The sequence below is a fragment of the Oncorhynchus tshawytscha genome, linkage group LG06 (assembly GCF_018296145.1).
Source record: "Oncorhynchus tshawytscha isolate Ot180627B linkage group LG06, Otsh_v2.0, whole genome shotgun sequence".
NCBI lineage: Eukaryota > Metazoa > Chordata > Actinopteri > Salmoniformes > Salmonidae > Oncorhynchus > Oncorhynchus tshawytscha.
Window position 1 is genome coordinate 31,183,657 of NC_056434.1, and position 21,514 is coordinate 31,205,170.

The 21,514-nt window shown below is 39.7% G+C and overlaps 1 protein-coding gene across 7 annotated transcripts; it reads left to right on the top strand.

Moving 5' to 3' along the window:
* The first annotated feature begins 466 nt into the window (after positions 1-466).
* LOC112252411 (mucosa-associated lymphoid tissue lymphoma translocation protein 1) lies at positions 467-19,416 on the top strand. 7 transcript variants are annotated; one of them, XM_024423606.1, is made up of 15 exons: positions 467-649; positions 4,654-4,743; positions 5,170-5,294; positions 5,402-5,540; positions 5,687-5,862; positions 6,245-6,341; positions 7,021-7,041; positions 7,708-7,911; positions 9,429-9,606; positions 10,948-11,022; positions 11,106-11,245; positions 14,212-14,361; positions 15,075-15,229; positions 18,741-18,863; positions 18,971-19,416. In XM_024423606.1, the coding sequence occupies exons 2-15, from the start codon at positions 4,722-4,724 to the stop codon at positions 19,295-19,297; spliced, it is 1,932 nt and encodes a 643-aa protein (XP_024279374.1). In that variant the 5' UTR covers positions 467-649; positions 4,654-4,721; the 3' UTR covers positions 19,298-19,416. The 7 variants fall into 7 exon arrangements, with proteins under 7 accessions (XP_024279374.1, XP_024279373.1, XP_024279375.1 ...); XM_024423605.1 differs by lacking the exon at positions 4,654-4,743; XM_024423607.1 differs by lacking the exon at positions 4,654-4,743 and having other exon boundaries at positions 11,106-11,233.
* The last annotated feature ends 2,098 nt before the right edge of the window (positions 19,417-21,514 follow it).

A 21,514-nucleotide genomic window follows, 5' to 3' on the forward strand; every position in this document is an offset into this window, starting at 1 on the left:
AAAATGTGCCACATTCCACACAATTCCACACAAAATAACATACCTGGTCATCTCTATTGCCTCTGGTCTGGTGGACTCATTAAACACAAATGCTTAATTTGTAAATTATGTCAGAGTTTTGGAGTATGCCCCTGGCTATCCATACATTTTTTTAAAAACAAGACAATTGTGCCGTCTGGTTTGCTTGCTAATGTCTGTGCTATGCTATTTTGACCCATATGTAATTGTGGATGGATCTGGTTTTGGATCATTATTTCTGCTAATTGAATTACGATATGATTTTGCCTTTCATAAAATATTTAATCATATTCACATACACGCTTTACGTGTATGTGAATGTATAAAATGTGCCCTGGAGTCAATTCTTGTATTTAGAATGGATTTCCAATTCAAACATTTTGCGGAAGGATATCCAAAAATATTTGGCCTCATATACTACATACAGTACGGTAATAGGTGGGTAACATTGTTCCGGGAAAAGGATGTCCTGTTTTTTGTTGATATAATGTTGAGGATTTACAAGAGTTACATTCTCTACTATAGTTTGTAAAGGCCATCTTACATTCTCTACTCTAGTTTGTTTAATGTCATCGGGTCATCTGCTGTTACAGACAGTGTGGCATGTGCATGGTGTTTGGTCGCAGTTCAGGTATGTACACTACATTGATACAGGTAGCCTACACAATAACCCTCTCTAGCAATAGAAATGTGTTGATACATTTTCCAATACCATACTATTTGCCTGTTTGACTTTAGTTTAATGTAAGCATACCTCTCACAATTACAACAATTAACATAGGCCTAGTTTTTTATTATCTATGAAAATAATTGAGTAATTATCAATGCACTCATAATTTTATAACATATATGTTTTTCTTGACTTCCAAGAGCTGATACACCATAACACAAAACATATGGGCTGAGTGTGCAAACAGGAATGTGTTGTGATTGTCTTGACCAGGGTTGCCAGGTCTAGCTTAAATTTTCAACGAATACCACTCAAAACCCACCCACAGGGCCTCAAAACTGAGCCAAAAAATGTTTATGCGCAGTAGTAGAGGAGTTGCCATATTTATCCAATAAACCCCTTTTCGATAATGCTTTTGAGCTTATTTAGAAGGAATTTCGATTTGACATGTAATGACAAGAAGCAAAATTCAGATTTACATCAAAATAATAATTATTACAAGCTAACGTGACTAACGGAATTTGAATAGTAGCAAGAGAAAGGATCATTTGCCTTTATTAACCTCACTGGAATTTTGGATGAAAAGTGTGCCCAAAGTAAATTACCTGCTACTCAGGCCCAGAAGCTAGGATATGCACACAATTAGTAGTTTTGGATAGAAAACACTCCAGGTTCTAAAACTGTTAAAATAATGTCTGTGAGTATAACAGAACTGAAATGGCAGGCGAAAACCTGAGGAAAATCCATCCAGGAAATGCTTTTATTTTGAAATGCCTGTTTTTCCATTGAAAGCCTATCCACCATACAAAGACTTATGACCCAGTTCACGATCTCTACTGCTTCCTCAACAGTCTCTAGGTATTGTTTCGGGCTTTTACTCTGAAAAATTAGGGAGAAACAGCACGTTCAATGAGTGGACAGTGGAAATTTCCAGACATGAGTCCAGTGTGTGACCGGGAGCGCGCATTTCTTGTTTCTCTTTTTCTATTGACGAAGCTTTTGTCCGGTTGAAATATGATTGATTATTTATGACAAAAACAATATGAGGATTGATTATAAATATCGTTTGACATGTTTCTATTAACTTTTATGGTACTTTTTAGATTTTTCGTCAGTCTGTTGTGACCGCGCTTTGTTCCAATGGGTTACTGAATAAAACGCACCAACAAAATGGAGGTTTTTCAATATAAAGAGGGACTTCTCCAACAAAACAAACATTTATTGTGTAACATGGAGTCTTTGAGTGCAATCATATGAAGATCATCAAAGGTAAGTGGTATATTTTAACGCTATTTCTGACTTTTGTTATACGTCTTCTTGGCTGCTAACTGTTTGTGATGATTTGTCTGCTGGGCGCTGTTCTCAGATAATCGCATGGTTTGGTTTCGCCGTAAAGCCTTTTTGAAATCTGACACAGCAGTTGGATTAACAAGAAGTTTATCTTTAAGCTGGTGTATAACATTTGTATCTTTTATGTATGTTTATTATGAGAATTTCTGTTTTGTTGAGTTCCACGCTCTGCAATTTCACCGGATGTTGTTTGAGACAGTGTTTTACTGAACAAAATGCGGTAACAAAACTGAGGTTTTTGAGGAGGGACTTGATCCTGGGCGCTGTTCTCAGATAATCGCATGGTTTGCTTTCGCCATAAAGTATTTTTTCAATCTGACACCGTGGTTGGATTAACAAGAAGTTCATCTTTAAAAAGATGTGTAACACTTGTATGTTTCATGAATTTTTATAATGAGTATTTCTGTTTTTGAATTTGGCGCTCTGCACTTTCACTGGATGTTGCCCAGGTGGGACAGTAGCGTCCCACACCCCATAGAGAGGTTAAACTCGCCAGATCATTTACCATCCATCAATGGATGTCCATTTAACTGGTTTGACTGCTATGAATAAGCAATAATGCACGGGGGGGGGTGATATATGGCCAATATACCACGCTAAGGGCTGTTCTTAAGCATGATGCAACATGGAGTGCCTTGATACAGCCCTTAGTCGTGATATATTGGCCATTTACCACAAACCATGAGGTACCTTATTGCAATTATAAACTGGTTACAAATGTAATTAGAACAGTAAAAAGTAACGTTTTGTAATACCTGTGGTATATGGTCTGATATATCACAGATTTCAGCCAATCAGCATTCAGGGCTCAAACCACACAGTTTTGAATTGTAATTATAAACTGGGTGGTTTGAGCCCTGAATACTAATTGGCTGTCAGTCGTACTTTTAGAAAGAGAGGGTCCAGATTGTCTAGCTCAGCTGATTTGTAGGAGTCCAGATTTTGCAGCTCTTTCAGAACATCAGCTATCTGGATTTGGGTGAAGGAGAAATGAGTGGTGGTCGTTTGACTGCGGACCCATTACAGACGCCCATTACAGACGCGGACCCATTACAGAACTGGGGGCTACAGGGCCTGGGTTAACCTCTACATCACCAGAGGAACAGAGGAGGAGTAGGATAAGGGTATGGCTAAAGGCTATAAGAACTGGTCGTCTAGTGTGTTGGGGACAGAGAATTAAAGGAGCAGATTTCTGGGCTTGGTAAAATAGATTCAAGGCATAATGTACAGACAAGGGTATGGTAGGATGTGAGTACAGTGGAGGTAAACCTATGCGTTGAGTGGCGATGAGAGAGGTTTTGTCTCTGGTGGCATCAGTTAAACTAGGTGAGGTCTCTGCATGTGTGTGTGGTGGGACGAAAGAGCTATCTAAGGCATTTTGGGCGGTACTGAGGGCTCTACAGTGAAATAAAACAATTAAAACTAGCAATGTCTCCAGTGATATCGTCATTTCAACATATTTATTGTATCAAGTGGTAGGTAAGTAACCTACAATCGCATAGACATTAATAGGCTACCTGATGACCAACAGATGCAAATGTATCATTCTCCACGTTTATTGTGAGTTTCAGTGTGGACTTTCCCCATAACAGAAGCACGCAAGGGAGTTCCATAATTTCTATTTAAAATTTCCAACTGCGCAGCGCTCAAGATCCAAGAACTGAGCATGCGTAAAACCCTTTCCTTGCATGCAGTTTAAACCACCTTCGAGCGAATTTATGTAATGCTCACTAGTGCGCCTAAAGTCGTTTCCCAGTGCTTTGTCACAGTTATTCTTGATGTGCATCAGTTCTTGCACATTAATACTGTATGTTTTATGGAAAAAGGGTTGGAAATACTTGTCTCCATAATGAAATTGGCCTGTCTACAACTGGTAAAAAGTTGTCAGAACATGCTGCAGTTCTCTCTCAACACACACACACACCCCTCCGGCCCTCCCCTCCCCACCACTCACACACACTCAGCAACAGCCTTCCTTACTGCCTGATAGTGAGTTGAATTTAGAAGTAGCCCAGAAACCTGGTAAATTTTCATCCTTGACATCTTTTTCAAATGAACTAAATGTCTGGAAAACTGCGGACATGTCAACCCTGCTCTAGACATTTATAGGCTATTCATCTTATTGGTCCAGTTAGAGAACTGTATCATTTAGTCACAATTTGAGCTGTAGACTATAAAGGACATTATTTGGTCCTAATTTTACAGCCATTGATAAACTTGCAAATGTTCATAGTAGCCTATAATTGTTACTACTCTGTAGTAAGCCATTTTCAGGAAGATGTCCAGTTTGGCTGACCTTTTATTAAAGCACAGATTGTTTTGCAAATATGCTAACCTACCTACCAGTCTCAATTTCTCTTGAAATAGATTCATTGTTCCTTGTGTTATCGTATTTGTCACATGCTCGGTTGTGAAATGGGAAGTGGGGAGAAAATCTATTAGTGACACTTGTTGCGCACATATGAATGCACATTTGTTCCATGTGGCCCTTATCAGATGTCATCTCCATGACATGTTCCTGTGATTTTTGGCTGGATCTTGACTTGTTTTTGTTGATACACCGTTCACTCACCTCTGGCACAACTGATGCTCATATTCTGTCTTTTGCTTATTAGGTAGCACAGTGCAGTAATGACCAGAACAGATCATACTTGAGGTTCAGAAGTTCTTATTTCACGTTGAAATGATGAAAAACATGATCAGAGGTGTGTATTTGCCCTATTTATTGTGCAAGTTAACTATGTTCCATTTTATCAGTACACTGACATAGCAATATTTTTAATAACAAAGCATAATATTATGTTATAGAACTTATCCTACAGTAACTGCGAAAGGGGATATCTATTTTTAGACTTGTAAATTAATGATGTATACATAGTGATTCTTGAAGAATATAACTTCTTGAGCTTAGTTCAAATGTCACACCCAAAATATAAGGTTGTTTTACTCCAATGTTTGTAAACATTGTAAATGTTAACAAACACTGCATAGCCTAAAAACACAAATGCTGATATCATGGATGGTAAGCCCTTGCATCCCTCAGGTTTTTACCAACACAGTTGGCTTTGTTATAGTTTCAACTGTGGATTGGCCCTTGAATCACTTATCACTTTATAAATGTACATTTTCAGACATCGTCATTGTGCAGCATCCTGTTTCTGTGTATGTACCACTGAACTATAAGGTGACTCTGAGTGTGAGAGCAGAGGGAACCGGTATCCTGAACTACCAGTGGTTCAAGTCTAGTAAAGAGGAGGTATGTGGTTGTTGAGGATTTTTGTAATTCTTGTCTGACACAGTATTATGTTGTCAGTTCATAGAGTAACACAGTATATATCCAATGAAATGGTTAATGTTTTTTAGGTATTTGGTGGGACCAGAGCAGATCTGATTGTCACAGCCCAGAGGTCTCAGCTCTACATTTGTCGCGTGAATGACCAGTTCTGCAACTGTATGTTCAGTAAATGGGTCACAGTAAAGGTCCTGGACATTGCTAAACCAGGTATAGAAATCCCCTATATTACTTACCAGTTGTAAGATAATAACATGTTTGTAATACAGGTTATTAAATCTTCTTTGATCAATTTAGAGCACTATTTTGCCTATAATGTATTGCTATTGCATTTTTTTTTCTTTTTTTTTCTTCAGGTCTCCCAGTAGCATGGCGAGGGGAGCCCCATATCGCTGTACACCCTGCACCCCAGACTGTCAGACAAGGGGAGAGACTCACCCTCAGCTGCACCGCCTTTGGCATTCCCACCCCTCACTACCAGTGGTACAGAAATGGACTTCCTCTGTTGGGCAAGACCACGGACACACTGCAGGTAACACCAGTGTTTATCTACTCCTGCACTACTCTGTCTTATCATTTGCTGGCTGAGATACCATGCTTCACCATTCCTATTTAGTGATGGAGTGATAAAGAAATAGGTGTGAAAACTCTGGTTGAGGCGAAAAAATGAACTCTCCCTATATTTTCAATGCAATTTCCCCCAGAAAGTGAGTGACAAGTGCCGAGGGAAAAAAGTGGGTTAACTGTGTTTACTTGTGTTTACCCTCCAATACACCACTTGTCCTATGTAAACATTGTAATTTAGAATAACTTCATTCATATTTAACATGAGGTTTAAATTCTAGGAGAGAAGTCTTATGTGTATGAGTAGAGCCAAACAGTGATGTGAATGCATTTGATTGTGTCCCTTGTAGATAGAGAATGCAGAGTCAGACCATAGAGGAACATATCTCTGCTATGTATCCAATGTTCAAGAGGAGAGATGGACAGAGGCAGCTGATGTTGAAATAGGTAAATGGAAGTGGGATGCTACTCGAAGGGCATCTGGGCAACAAAAAGGAAATAATGTTTACATGAATTGAACATAGTGTGAATTATGATGTCATATAGCCAAGTCTTTTGTGAATACTGCTCTGTAATTATAAACAGATGTGCAATAGTGAATATGAAACTCTCGCAGTAGCATATGACAAAGCACTAGCAGCAGTTATTTTACGTTTTCACAGTGGCATGAGCTTTACTATTAGCGTTTTATATATTCCCTGACAAAGTCTACCACATAATTCACTGGAAAGTAATTCCCCACTTTTCACTGAGCTAGTGGAATAGCGGTAAGTTCAGATTTCTGCACATCCCTCCCACAAGTGGGTCTTTCCATTCCGCTGACGATTTAAGGTACTTTCCCTTTGTTAAAGACTGTACTAGAAGTTTTCAGGCTCTAAAAAGTGGTCAAGGAACTAGCCTTTGGATGTAGGTTCCCCTTTGTATGTGTTTTCTACATGTTGGCACATCAACAACATTCATATTTCAAAATCTTTATGAATTTGACCCAACCAGATTGAATGAAAACTAGGAGTCCTTTTACACTCTCATATTGCTTTTGATCTGGTTTGTTGTGTTAACAGATTGAAGTGTGAAGTGTTAGGTTATGCACTGATTATAACTTTTATTATTTTTCCATTTCTTTCAGTGCCATCTAATCAACTCACAGGTAGGGGTCAGTGGAAATACAGTGTTGTTTTCTTTTTATTTTATTTGTTATTTTTCTCCCCAATTTCGTGGTATCCAAATGTTTTAGTAGCCACTATCTTGTCTCATCGCTACAACTCCCGTACGGGCTCGGGAGAGACGAAGGTTGAAAGTCATGCGTCCTCCGATACACAACCCAACCAAGCCGCACTGCTTCTTAACACAGCGCACATCCAACCGGAAGCCAGCCGCACCAATGTGTCGGAGGAAACACCTTGCACCTGGCAACCTTGGTTAGCGCGCACTGCGCCCGGCCCGCCACAGGAGTCGCTGGTGTGCGATGAGACAAGGACATCCCTACCTGCCAAGCCCTCCCTAACCCGGACGACGCTAGGCCAATTGTGCGTCGCCCCACGGACCTCCCGGTCGCGGCCGGTTACGACAGAGCCTGGGCGCGAACCCAGAGTCTCTGATGGCACAGCTGGCGCTGCAGTACAGCGCCCTTAACCACCGGTTTGAGGTATTCTTAGAATGCAGTTTGAGCATTATGTCATTGAAGTGGGGAACTGTTGTACCAGTATTTCCTGATATGTGTGGTTTCATGTTTCTATAGTATAATTAATTAGCTGTTCTCAAAGTACAGTAAGGTGACCCTGATTACAAATTCCACCATGGTCTTTTCGTCCAGCGACTGACAAAGTGGCCCTGCTTATTGGTAACCTCAACTACTCCCACCATCCGGACCTGATGGCCCCCACTATGGATGTCCATGAGCTGGCCAACCTGCTGCAGCAGCTGGGCTTCAGAGTGGTGTCTCTACTGGATCTCACCAGGGAGGAGATGCTGGCGGCTATTGACAAGTTCCTTCTCCTGCTTGACAGGGGCGTGTATGGTGAGTTCAATAATGTTCTGGTGGTTACATTACAATGGAGAATGTATTTTGAATTGAGGGTTTTTCAGAGACTCTAGAAAGCTAACGATGACACTATTCACTGAAAAGTTGCAAATGTATACAAAAATATTTCTCTGTTATGCTGAAACCAGACATCGTAGTCTTGTTAAATGATGTCTGAGTGTTGGAGCATGTCCCCTGGCTATCAGTAAATGTTTTTTTTAAATATTACATTTTTTTGCTGTCTAGTTTGCTTAATGTAAGTATTAAATTGATTTATACTATATATACTATATTTTAGCAATTCTATTTACTTTTGATAATTAAGTATATTTGAAACCAAATACGTTTATACTTTTACTCAAGTAGTATTTTACTGGGTGACTTTCACTTTTACCTGAGTAATTTTCTATTAAGGCATCTTTACTTTTACTCAAGTATGAAAATCGGGCACTTTTTCCACCACTGGCTGTTTCTGAGGCCTATAGCACTTCGACTTGGCAGATTTATTTAGCACCTGTAAAGGGCCTTTAGCAACCTAGCAACTGTCAGCTTATTTTCCTTTTTATATTTGAGTCAAATAAGAGCATTACATTTTATGTGGCATGTAAACATTTGTAAGAGTTTGACATTTTCTGTCTCATCTAATAATCCATGCTTGTGTGTTGTATGGCTGTTATAGAAAACGAGGTCAGCTTAATATGAAAACCAATCTGAAAAGTAGCGATCTGGATTTTCTAGGAGCTTTAAGGACCTGCACAGTTTACAGATTCAAAACATGCTACTTGAAATTACTCAACTCAGCTGCACAGGGATGCAAGTCTTCCGGTAGTTTACCAAAGTTACTGGAATCTTCAGTCATTTTGGTAATTAACAATATGGCAATCTATCATAACTTTTGTGATTTATACTTGGATAACTTTAAAAAAAATCATACATATTCATGATACATATATGTATTCATGATACATATATTTCTATATTTTATTTGATTAACATTTTTCAAGTGATAAAGCCACACAGAGGGACAGAGATAATTACAGGCGCCTGTAAAAAGTTGAAGTACCCAGAAGGGCCACTAGATGTCTTGTGATATATTACATAAAATCCTTGAAGGATACCAAAATTCTGGTAGTTGACTGGTAGTAACATACACTCCCTTTGCAACCCTACACATAATATATAGAGCACAAACAACATAATATTTTATTGATGAAGGACAGGGTCAGTGTTCTACAGTATATGATTGCTAAAATGAAACATGGAGCCTTGTTTGACAGATGCCATATTAGATCTGTAGCTCTCGCTGAACTGGAGTATCGGGTCCTCTGAATTTACCCGTATGCCTATGAGAGACTTTGCTTTTCCTGTTCACGCCATGTAACATGCGTTTGCCACGGATTTGATTTTAATCTGATTAATTAACAGCGATCAATGTTAAATAACAAAATAGTTATTTTGGTGTATAACTGAAATACACACAAAATATACAACTAACATAATGCTATCCCCCACAGCCCTGTTCTACTATGCTGGTCATGGGTACGAACGTTTAGGGAGAAACTATCTGGTGGCCATAGATGCTCCACAACCATACCGTTCAGAGAACTGTGTCTGTGTACAGAGGGTCATGTGCAAGATGCAGGAGAGACGGACTGCATTGAATGTGGTCTTACTAGACACCTGCAGAACATGGTAGGCCTCCTGATGGACACCTCATGTCATTGTTTGTTGCTCGACAGTGAATTGCAAAAGTATTCACCCCCTTGATGTTTTCCCTATTTTGTTGCATTACAACCTGTAATGAGATCTGGTGCAAACAATTACCTTCAGAAGTCACATAATCAGTTAGATTGCACACAGGCGGATTTGATTTAAGTGTCAAATGATCTGTCACATGATCTCAGTATATATACGCCTGTTCTGAAAGGCTCCAGAGTCTGCAACACCACTAAGCAAGGGGCACCACCAAGCAAGTGGCACCATGAAGAACAAGAAGCTCTCCAAACAGGTCAGGGACAAAGTTGAGGAGAAGTACAGATCAGGGTTGGGTTATAAAAAATATCAGAAACTTTGAACATCCCATGGAGAACCATTAAATCCATTACTAAACAATGGAAGAATATGGTACCACAACAAACCTGCCAAGAGAGGGCCGCCCACCAAAACTCACGGACCAGGCAAGGAGGCCATTAATCGGAGAGGCAACAAAGAGACCAAAGATATCCCTGAAGGAGCTGCAAAGCTCCACAGCAGAGATTGGAGTATCTGTCCATAGGTTCACTTTAAGCCGTACACTCCACAGAGCTGGGCTTTACGGAAGAGTGGCCAGAAAGAAATAAGCAAACATGTTTGGTGTTCGACCAAAAGGCATGTGGGAGACTCCCCAAACATATGGAAGAAGGTACTCTGGTCAGATGAGACTAAAATTGAGCTTTTTGGCCATCAAGGAAAACGCTATGTCTGGCGCAAACCCAACACTTCCCATCACCCTGAGAACACCATCCCCACAGTGGAGCATGGTGGGGGCAGCATCATGCTATGGAGATGTTTTTCATCGGCAGGGACTGGGAAACTGGTCAGAATTTAAAGAATGATGGATGGCGCTAAATACAGGGAAATTCTTGAGGGAGATCTGCTTCAGTCTTCCGGAGATTTGAGACTGGGACGGAGTATCAAGAAAACACATTGTCATCCCTTTTGATCTGGCGGACTCACTAAACACAAATGCATCTTTTGTAAATGATATCTGAGTGTTGGAATGTGCCCCTGGATATCCATAAATAAAAAAATAACACAATGGTGCCACCTGCTTTGCTTAATAGAAGGAATTTGAAATAATTTTACATTTACTTTTGATACTTAAGTATATATAGAACCAAATACTTTGACTTTTGCTCAAGTAGTATTTTACTGGGTTACTTTTACTTGAGTAACTTTCTATTAAGATATCTATACTTTTACTCAAGTATGACAATTTATTACTTTTTCCACCACTGCTAAAACAGGTGTTAAGTTGCATATTTTTATTTTCAGGTACAACCTAGATTGCATAGCTTCTGAAATCAGGCCCTTGGTACCAATGGGAAACACCGTGTATGGATATGCCACGTATGTATTTTTACTCTATGTAACAACAATTGATTTATGAGTGTTCATTCATGGCCTGAAATCTAAATGACCTGCCTTAACAGATGTGAAAATGCAGAGGCTTATGAGGTACAGGACGGAGGGAAGAGCACCGGAATCTTCACTAAATATCTGAACAAGCACATCCTACAGCTAGAGAAAGTCACCCACATCCTGGAGCTGGTGTCTGAGAGTCAGTGTTCTTGTATGATAGGCTTTGCTCTTGTGGAAGCCATTTTAACATATATTCATTGCATTTTTTACTTCAATATTTGTATTTTTTATATCAATAATGGAATTTTCTGTATCAATAATTCAAAATGTTTATATACAAAAATGAATTGCTGATATCAATAATAATAATAAAATTATATCTTATAATCACATTTTTTATATCAATAATTACCCATTTGATTCAATGGAGAAACCCATTGAATCATTCAAATTATTTATATAAAACATTTAATTATATATATATTTTATTTGTAGATATATATTTTATTTGTTGATATTGCTCATAATTTTAAATATAAAACGCTCAAATTATTGAATTATTATTATTATAGTGATAATTGGAATTATTGATATCGATAATTCCATTTTTTATATACATTTTGTAAATTAATTATATAAGAAAATTCAATTATTGATATAAAAACAAATTCACCATTGAATCCCATGGGGAGTTATTGATATATAAAAAAAACTGATATTGAAAATCTGAATTATTGTTATTGAAAATGACATTACTGATATCAAAAATACAATTATTGATATAAAAAAGATATATATTAGCATTTATTTAGCTTAATTAAGACTTAGACCTGTATCTAAAATTGTATCTAAACATTTATTCAATTATTTTCCATTTCTAAAGTGAAAGAAAAATGATAGAAAATAAAAAAGACAAAAAGAAAATGTCTTGATTACAAACTGTATGTCTTCACACCCCATAGTTAATACTTGGTGGAAGCATCATTGATAGCCATTACATGTGTGAATCATTTTGAAGAAAATGAGTATTGGGGTGGCAGCATCATGTTATGGGTATGCTTGTTACTGGCAGGGACTTGGGAGTATGTTAGGATCAAAATAAATATGAAAGGAACGAAGGACAGGTAAAAAGTTAGAGGAAAACCCTCCATAGTCTTCTGAAAACCTAACCCAGCGACAGTTTTATATTTCAGTGGAACAATTACAAAAAATCCTAATGCCAAAGACACAACACAATGGCTTTCATGAAGTGTTGAGTGTTCCTGAATGGTCTAATAGTCTCAATCTTGGCCTAAATCTGCTTGAAAATCAGTGATAACAATAAACATTGAGTATGGCTGTCCATCAATGATTCCCAAGCAATTCCGTGAGCAATTTTGACAAAAACAATAGATATATGTTGCCCTAAGAGTTGCGTAAAGCTGGTAGAATCGTATTACTACGTACGGGAGTTGCAGCGATGGGACAAGACTGTAACTACCAATTGGATGCCACGAATTTGGGGGAAAAAAGGGGTAAAAAAATAAAATGTGGAGTAGGTTGTATACATCAGTAGGAAAAATATAAAATAAAATTTTAAGGCAACAAATGTCAAGACTGTGCAAGGGCCTTGTGTGTATGCTTTCAATAGGCGCTGTATGTAGGAGCATGCAAATGTAATACCACCCCCATGAAGGTCTTTAAAATATAGTTTTTATATCAATAATTCAGTTATCGATATCATAAATGTGAATAATTTATATAAAAAAATATATGATTGATGTAAAAAAAAATATCTATATATATTGATGTATAACGGTGGCTTTGCTTTTAGCACTTCCCTCTAGTGGCCACATTCTGCATTTTGTGTGACTGACATTTCAGGATGGATGTTTTGACATACTAGTAACACCAATCCATGACTCACATTGAAAATCCCAGGGTTTCTTTTGATAAATAGGAAAATTACTTTTGACAGAATTGAGAAGATATTTTGCAAGAAATACTAAATTCCCTGCTAATAAGAGCAGAAGTGTGGCTTTTGGCTCCATTGCTCCTCTATAGGAGATGTACAGCAGTGTCTGTAAACAGGGTCAGTGTGGAACGTGTTGTTGTCTACTTGTTGAAGTACAGACATGTTGACATCTAAATGTTTATCCGTCACTGGGTACTCCCCCTGGTGTTTACCCTGCAGCAGGTAGCAGTGGGCGGAGCTTGGAGGGGTAGGCATGCTGTCCCCACTGGGTGCTTGTTTGTTTGTTTGATGGGTCTCTCTGGTAACATGACTTTGTGCGACAGAGCTGCATTAGCTTGTGACCTCATTCTCTAGAAATTCACACTGTTGGCCATAGCACAGCAGGAAACCTGAGAGGGGTAGAGTTAAAGACAGCTGCTCTGCCGTGTGTGTGTGTACCTCCCTACACTGCTCTCCTGTGGTCACTCAGCTCCAGTGACAGTGATCCTGCATAGCTTAACACAGCCCATCAAAGGGGGTGGCGGCACAGTACTGTATAGGTTGACTGATGAGTTGTCAGTGGCTGTAACAGTCGAACCTTGGCACAGAACCTCATGGCTTAGATTAGAGATATTTGCTGTATGTTAAGATTTCTCAGATGAGTTGCACCGCTACTCACAATAGGTTTTATTTCAGGGTTACAGCTGAAATACATTTCTGAAAGTGTTACAATTGTATCCATGTCTAGGAAATAGTATTCACTGAAGTGACAGATCATATCACAATCACGAGACCATTTCATGAACAATAAACACAGCATTCCCAGAAATTCCTTTGAGGAATTATGATCTATGTCCTTCTTGTCTTAGACTTATTTATAAATGGAAAAATAGTTGATGTTGAACTGCTGTCCACTCAACTCTCATAGAAACATGGCGAAGACAGCTTGCTTAAAATATGTACTGAAGCCAAATCCTCTGCAAGAATAAGAGTAAGCCTGTATCCAGACACCTGAATAGGATTTTAGTGTATCCGTTTCTGATCTGGCCAGCAATGCCTTTTACATACATGCTTTTGCCTAAACATTTCTGTAAGTTCACTCTTATCGTGCACATGTTTATCATTTAGGAGCCTTTACATCAGTCAAATAGTATTATTATTTTAATTTCAGTCTTACCATTAAACACTCCATAAGAACAGCTGTTACCTTGGTTGCGTAGGCTAACGTTTAACCTGTTCCTCAGATCTGGGCAGAGACCCTTTCGTCATAGGCAAGCAGGCGGTGGAAATCAGACACACACTAAAGGAGCCCCGCTCCCTCACAGATCCGATCAGGACCACCGGCCACACTGGAGAACTACATCTGAGAGACGCCTGCCGGAGACAGGCCAACGGTAAGCTTTAACACACCATAATATCCCCAATACAGACATGATCTTTACCCCATTTTTCACAATTGATAAATGACTGTGTGTATGTCAAGTGCTCTTTTTATTTCAGATGTTTTAGCCATGGTGTATCATTTGCTATGAAATCGTGTAACTTAAGTCAGTTTCTTGCCCTAAGTTAGTCTTAACAAGAAAGAGGAAAAAGCACTCTTTTTCAGTTGTGTATGTGACATGGTTGTGGCTGTTATAATGTACAAACAGTGTGGTTTAGCATGAGTAATGACCATCACACCACCATTCAAGGTTTTACTGTTTATTTGTGGTGATAGCAGAAAGCGAACTTGTTTGTATATTTAAAGTCAGCCTTCAGCTTATTTCACTCACAGTGTACCAGTATTTATAACATAAGGGAATGTACTTTTGTCTTCCCCATCACATAAAAACGTACTTATCTTGTATTCTTTCTTCAAATTGAATTTTGTCATCACTAAAGTTCTTCAGAATCCCCATATATATTTCTGGCTCAGATAAATGAGAAGAAATAGTAACTGCTACTATAAACTTCTTCAAGGACAAGATGACGACCTTTAAAAGCAACATTTCTTAACATAGCTGCCTAACTTTCTTATCACGTCTATCTAGCCTGCATTCCAGAGATGCTATGTTGCGTAGAATTTGTATCTTAAAACTGTCTTTCTACGTGATGTTCTCCCACAAAGAGCTACCACATCAGAAGTTGCTTATTTTCAACTGTGGAGTTGAGGTGGAGGTCAGCTTCTCAGCCTTGTTCTCCAACGTCATGGTTGCTTTTGGCAGAGTGAAAACCACTGGACCCAGAGCCCAGGACTGCACTATCACTCTGAGGAGCACACCTGTGAGTGACATCTTCACTCTTACTTGCCGCTACCTGCCACACTACCTAGAGAGCAGGACATGGTGCACAAACAGCCCTTATTAATAAGCAGTTTGATTTAGTTGCATGACTTCACATAAATATTTTATTAAAATGACTTTTTAACTTCTTGTGAGACCTGAGAAATATATGTAACCCTGACAACAAAACTGAAAACCAAATGTTAGGAAAATGTGTTTAGGTGCTAAACTTTAGAAGGTTCTAAGAGTGGGTTCTGCACAAGGTGTATGAACTATTTCCTGTTGTGGTCACATCTCAATGCTAAAACTGTTGTATAGATATTTATCTGATCCTGACATGGCATTACTCTTTATAATTTTGAAAATGTATTGCTCATAAAACAATGTTTTTTAATAAATATATATATATATATATATATATATATATATATGAAAGCTACAAAGGCTGCCAAGAGTGCACATGTAATCATCTCCGCTTTCCTCTGTACACTCGAGGCAGTGGTGGTTGGTGCCATTTAAGATGAGGGAGAAGCATTTTTTTAATGAGCATGGCCTTATTTCTATTACAGCATATTGGATGACTGTAATTCATATTCCATTCACCCAGCTCAATGTAACATTGATAGGTTTAAGCTACCACTTTATACACAAAATTTCCCTATACCCATCATGAGGTTACTACAACCTAGCCTATGAATGCAAAATTACAATGTAGATGATTTGGTCGAGAGAAAAATTAGAGTAATCAAGATGACAGACATTTAATAACGCCTTGCACACTCTTGCCGGCATCTAGCTGATCTAGGGTGTAATCATTAGTCTAACAGTTGCAAACGAGAGTTTCTATTGGACAAATTCAGGTATGTTTATCCCCGTTAGGTTCTGTTTAAGAAAAGTTTTTCTTAAACAGAGTAGGCTAAACTAGATAGCTGCATTCACTAGCTAAGTAAAATAATAATAATAATACAAATAATAGCTCTCTCTCCCTCATTTTAAAGAATTGTTTTATTATTTTTTCAGTTGAGAACAAATTCATATTTACAATGACGGCCTAGGAACAGTGGGTTAACTGTTTTGCTCAGGGGCAGAACAACTGATTTTTAGCTTGTCAGCTCAGGGATTCGAATTCTAGCAACCTTTCAGTTACTGGCCCAACACTCTAACCACTAGGCTACCTGTTCAATTATTGTGTTTCTCTCTCTTTGAGCCTACTCACTGCATTTTATGCACTGCAGTGCTAGCTAGCAGTAGCTTATGATTTCATAAATGGATTCATTCTCGGATCCTTTGATTGGGTGGACAACATGCCAGTTCATGCAGCAAGAGCTCTGATAGGTTGGAGGACGTAATAATTACTGTATAAGTCTATGGAAAGGGGTGAGAACCAGGAGCCACCTAGGTTTTATATTGAAGTCAATGTACCCAGAGGAGGACAGAAACTAGCTGTCCTCCATCTACACCATGGTGCTACCCTTTAGACTGCTTTTGAGGCTACTGTAGGCCTTCGTTGCAAAACAGTGTATTTAAATAAATAATTTGCCGACATTTATATTGAGTATAGTTTTATCAAAAAAGGATACATTTATTAATGTTTTTATCATACATTCACTGAGGAGGATGACCCTCCCCTTCCTCCTCTGAGGAGCCTCCGTTGAGGCATACAGTGCATTCGAAAAGTATTCAGACCCCTTGACTTTTTCCAGATTTTGTAATGTTACAGCATTATTCTAAAATGGATTCAACTGTTTTTATCCACTCATCAATCTACACACAATACCCCATAATGACAAAGCAAAAACAATTTTTTGTTTTTTTTGGCGAATGTATAAAAAAGATTGAATAAAATATAACATTCCATAAGACCCTTTACTCAGTACTTTGTGGAAGCACCTTTGGCAGCGATTACAGCCTCGAGTCATCTTGGGTATGACGCTACAAGCTTGGCACACCTGTATTTGAGGAGTTTCTCCCATTCTTCTCTGCAGATCCTCTCGAGCTCTGTCAGGTTGGATGGGGAGTGTTGCTGCACAGATATTTTCAGGTCTCTCCAGAGATGTTTTATCGGGTTCAAGTCCGGGCTCTGGCTGTGCCAGTCAAGGACATTCAGAGACTTGTCCCGAAGCCACTCCTGCGTTGTCCCGTTGCAAGGTGAACCTTTGCCCCAGTCTGAGGTGCTGAGCGCTCTGGAGCAGGTTTTTATCAAGGATCTCTCTGTACTTTGCTCGTTCAACTTTCCCTCGATCCTGACTAGTCTCCCAGTCCCTGCCGCTGAAAAACATCCCCACAGCATGATGCTGCCACCACCATGCTTCACCATAGGGATGGTGCCAGGTTTCCTCTAGATGTGACGCTTGGCATTCAGGCCAAAGAGTTCAATCTTGGTGTCATTAGACCAGAGAATCTTGTTTCTCATGGTCTGAGAGTCCTTTAGGTGCCTCCAGGCAGGCTGTCATGTGCCTTTTACTGAGGAGTGGCTTCCGTCTGGCCATTACCATAAAGGCCTGTTTGGTGTAGTGCTGCAGAGATGGTTGTCCTTCTGGAAGGTTCTCCAATCTCCACAGAGGAACTCTGGAGCTCTGTCAGTGACCATTGGGTTCTTGGTCACCTCCCTGACCAAGGCCCTTCTCCCCCGATTGCTCAGTTTGGCTGGATGGCCAGGTCCATGAAGTCTCGGTAGTTCCAAACTTCTTCCATTTAAGAATGATGGAGGCCACTGTGTTCTTGGAGACCTACAATGCTGCTGTAATTTTTTGGTAGCCTTCCCCAGATCTGTGCCTTGACACAATCCTGTATCGGAGTTCTACGGACAATTACTTTGACCTCATGGCTTGGTTTTTACTCTGACATGCACTGTCAACTGTGGGACCTTATATAGACAGGTGTGTGCCTTTCCAAATCATGTTCAATCAATTGAATTTACCACAGGTGACTCCAATCAAGTTGTAGAAACATCGCACCTGAGCTCAATTTCGAGTCTCATAGCAAAGAGTCTTCATACTTATGTAAATAAGGTATTTATGTTTTTTATGTTTAATACATTCGCAAAATGTCTAAAAACATGTTTTCGCTTTGTTATTTTGCAGTATAGTGTGTAGATTGATGAGGGGGGAAAAATATTTAATACATTTTAGTGTAAGGCTGTAACATAACAAAATGTGGAAAAAGTCAAGGGGTCTGAATACTTTACGAATGCACTGTATCTTATGAACAGCAGTTATTTTCATAGTTTTCATAGTCTGCCTTATGTCCTCTCATCTTTCATGACAACCTTGCTATTAGAAATGGCTGAGAAACAAGAGCAGGACATTTTGGCACAACAGCTTATCAGGGGTCTGCTTCTGTGAAGTAATAATTCCTTGGAGCATACTGACATCTAGTGGTTCAATGCATTATGTTCTCCCTACTTACTTCAGTAGTCTGCCACTTGTTATGCACTTTGTAAAATAACAAGTGGGTATCACAGGTTTTGCTGTAGTTGCCTGATGTATTTAATTCCTGACTTCTGTGTTTAGGCAATGGAGGATATATTCTCTAGTCCTGGGAGGTCAGGTGAAATGGACTCTCTGTTGCTAAATAACTTGGTTGCTGAAAACCCTGACTGTAGCCTCAGACTTTGTGGCCTTCAAAAGCTTCAGGTAGGTTTACTATGTCTGGGACCCCATATTTAATATGTGCAATTATATGTCTAGAAATGTATAAATTCAATCTGTATTATGTTTTTTTCTCTCTCCCTGTTGTAAAGGGATCCTTAGTGATAAAGGTGGACCTACACTATACCCACATGGACAGGAAGCTGTGGCTACAAGAGAGCAAACAGCTGGACATAGGGAAGCCTCTTGTGGCATCCTGTGATCTGCACAGGGGACAGCAAGCAATGGTTTCCCAGAGACGAGATGGTGCCCCTGCCCAGAGTATGGGACACAGCCGCATCTCACACAGTAAGCAGCGCCCACGTCAGACATTGGGCCAGCCAGGCCGCCCCTTCACTAAGAGTGCAGAGTGTGCTGCCAAAGTCCCCACTGCAAGGAGCAATGAACCAGGGGAGAATGATGAGACTGAGCCCCATTGATTTCCCCTCTCCACGTCTATGGAAAAAAGGATAGTCTAGTAGTAGTGACTAGCGTAGTCCATTGGATATTTGCTGTTTAGGCTTTAATCAATGCACATAATAAAATCAGCATGATACATTCCCTTTCTCTGGTTAAATTCTATCAGTCTAATTGTGTTTATAAAGGTGTGTATGTACTGTATACATGGGTGCATGTGAGTTTGAGGAGATGACATTCTGGATTATGTTCCTCTCAATAAGCACTATTGTTCTGTTCTCAGCATGACACTCAAACAAATGAAATATGTATTATTTAAAATGATCACAGAATTAAATAAATTACACAATATAAATGGGACAATATTTTCATGTTGCATATCTTTGTAGACCTAAATTGTAGACCTACACAAGGCTGGGATGGGCTACAGGACAATAGGCAAGCAGCTTGGTGAGAAGGCAACAACTGTTGGCCCTATTTCGTAAAAGAACAAGTCCATATAATGGCAAGAACAGCTCAAATAAGAAAATAGAAATGACAGTCCATCATTACTTTAAGACAGTCAATCTGTCTTAAAGGACAGTCAATCGGGAAAATGTCAAGAACTTTGAAAGTTTCTTCAAGTGCAGTCGCAATAACCAACAAGCGCTATGATGAAACTGCCTTTCATGAGGACCGCTACATGAAAAGAAGACCCAGAGTTACCTCTGCTGCAGAGAATAAGCTCATTAAAGTTACCAGCCTCAGAAATTGCAGCCCAAATAAATGCTTCACAGAGTTCAAGTAACAGACACATCTTAACATCAACTTTTCAGAGGAGACTGAATTTTTTATTTTATTTTTTACCTTTTTTTTAACTAGGCAAAACAAATTCTTATTTTCTATGACGGCCTAGGAACAGTGGGTTAACTGCCTGTTCAGGGGCATCAGGCCTTCATGGTCAAATTGCTGCAAAGAAACCACTACTAAAGGACAGCAATAAAGAAGAAGATACTTGCTTGGGCCAAGAAACACGAGCAATGAACATTAGACCGGTGGAAATCTGTCCTTTGGTCTGTTGAGTCCAAATTGGAGATTTTTGGTTCCAACCGCCGTGTCTTTGTGAGACGCAGAGTAGGTGAACGTATGATCTCTGCATGTGTGGTTCCCACCAAGAACTATCAAGGAGGAGGTGTGATGATGTGGGGGTGCTTTGCTGGTGACACTTTCTGTGATTTATTTAGAATTCAAGGCACACTTAACCAGCAAGGCTACCACGGCATTCTGCAGCGATACGCCATCCCATCTGGTTTGCGCTTAGTGGGACTATCATTTGTTTTTCAAAAGGACAATGACCCAACACACCTCCAGGCTTTGTAAGGGCTATTCGACCAAGAAGGAAAGGGATGGAGTGCTGCATCAGTTGACCTGGCCTCCGCAATCACCCGACCTCAACCCAATTGAGATGGTTTGGGAAGAGTTGAACTGCAAAGTGAAGGAAAAGCATCCAACAAGTGCTCAGCATATGTGGGAACTCCTTCAAGACTGTTGGAAAAGCATTCCAGGTGAAGCTGGTTGAGAGAATGCCAAGAGTGTGCAAAGCTGTCATCTAGGCAAAGCGTGGCTACTTTGAAGACGGCAGGACTTAGAAAACCGATCCACAATGACCAGGATCATGGTGTTACCCTGTGAGGGAGGTAGATCCATCAGGAAGTCCACCGACAGGTGCGACCACGGTCGTTGTGGTACGGGGAGGGGTTGTAACTTCCCCCTGGGCAGGCTCACACCAAGCAGGAGGAAACATAAACCCTCATGTCCTTAGCCAAGGTGGACCACCAGTACTTTCCACTAAGACAGCGCACTGTCCGACCGATGCCCGAATGACCAGAGGAGGGTGACGTGTGGGCCCAATATATCAAACGAGAGGGAGAGAGAGAGAGAAAATGCTATTTGGCCCTATACCTGACTGCTGTGACTGACCCAAACTTAAGGAAAACTTTGACTATGTACAGACTCAGTGAGCATAGCCTTGCTATTGAGAATGGGCGCCGTAGGCAGACCTGGCTCTCAAGAGAAGACAGGCTATGTGCACACTGCCCACAGAATGAGATGGAAACTGAGCTGCACATCATAACACATATTTCCCTCAGATTAAACAGAACCAAAAATTTGAAAACAAACCCAATTTTGATCAACTCACATATCTACTGGGTGAAATACCACAGTGTGCCATCACGTCAGCAAGATTTGTGACCTGTTGC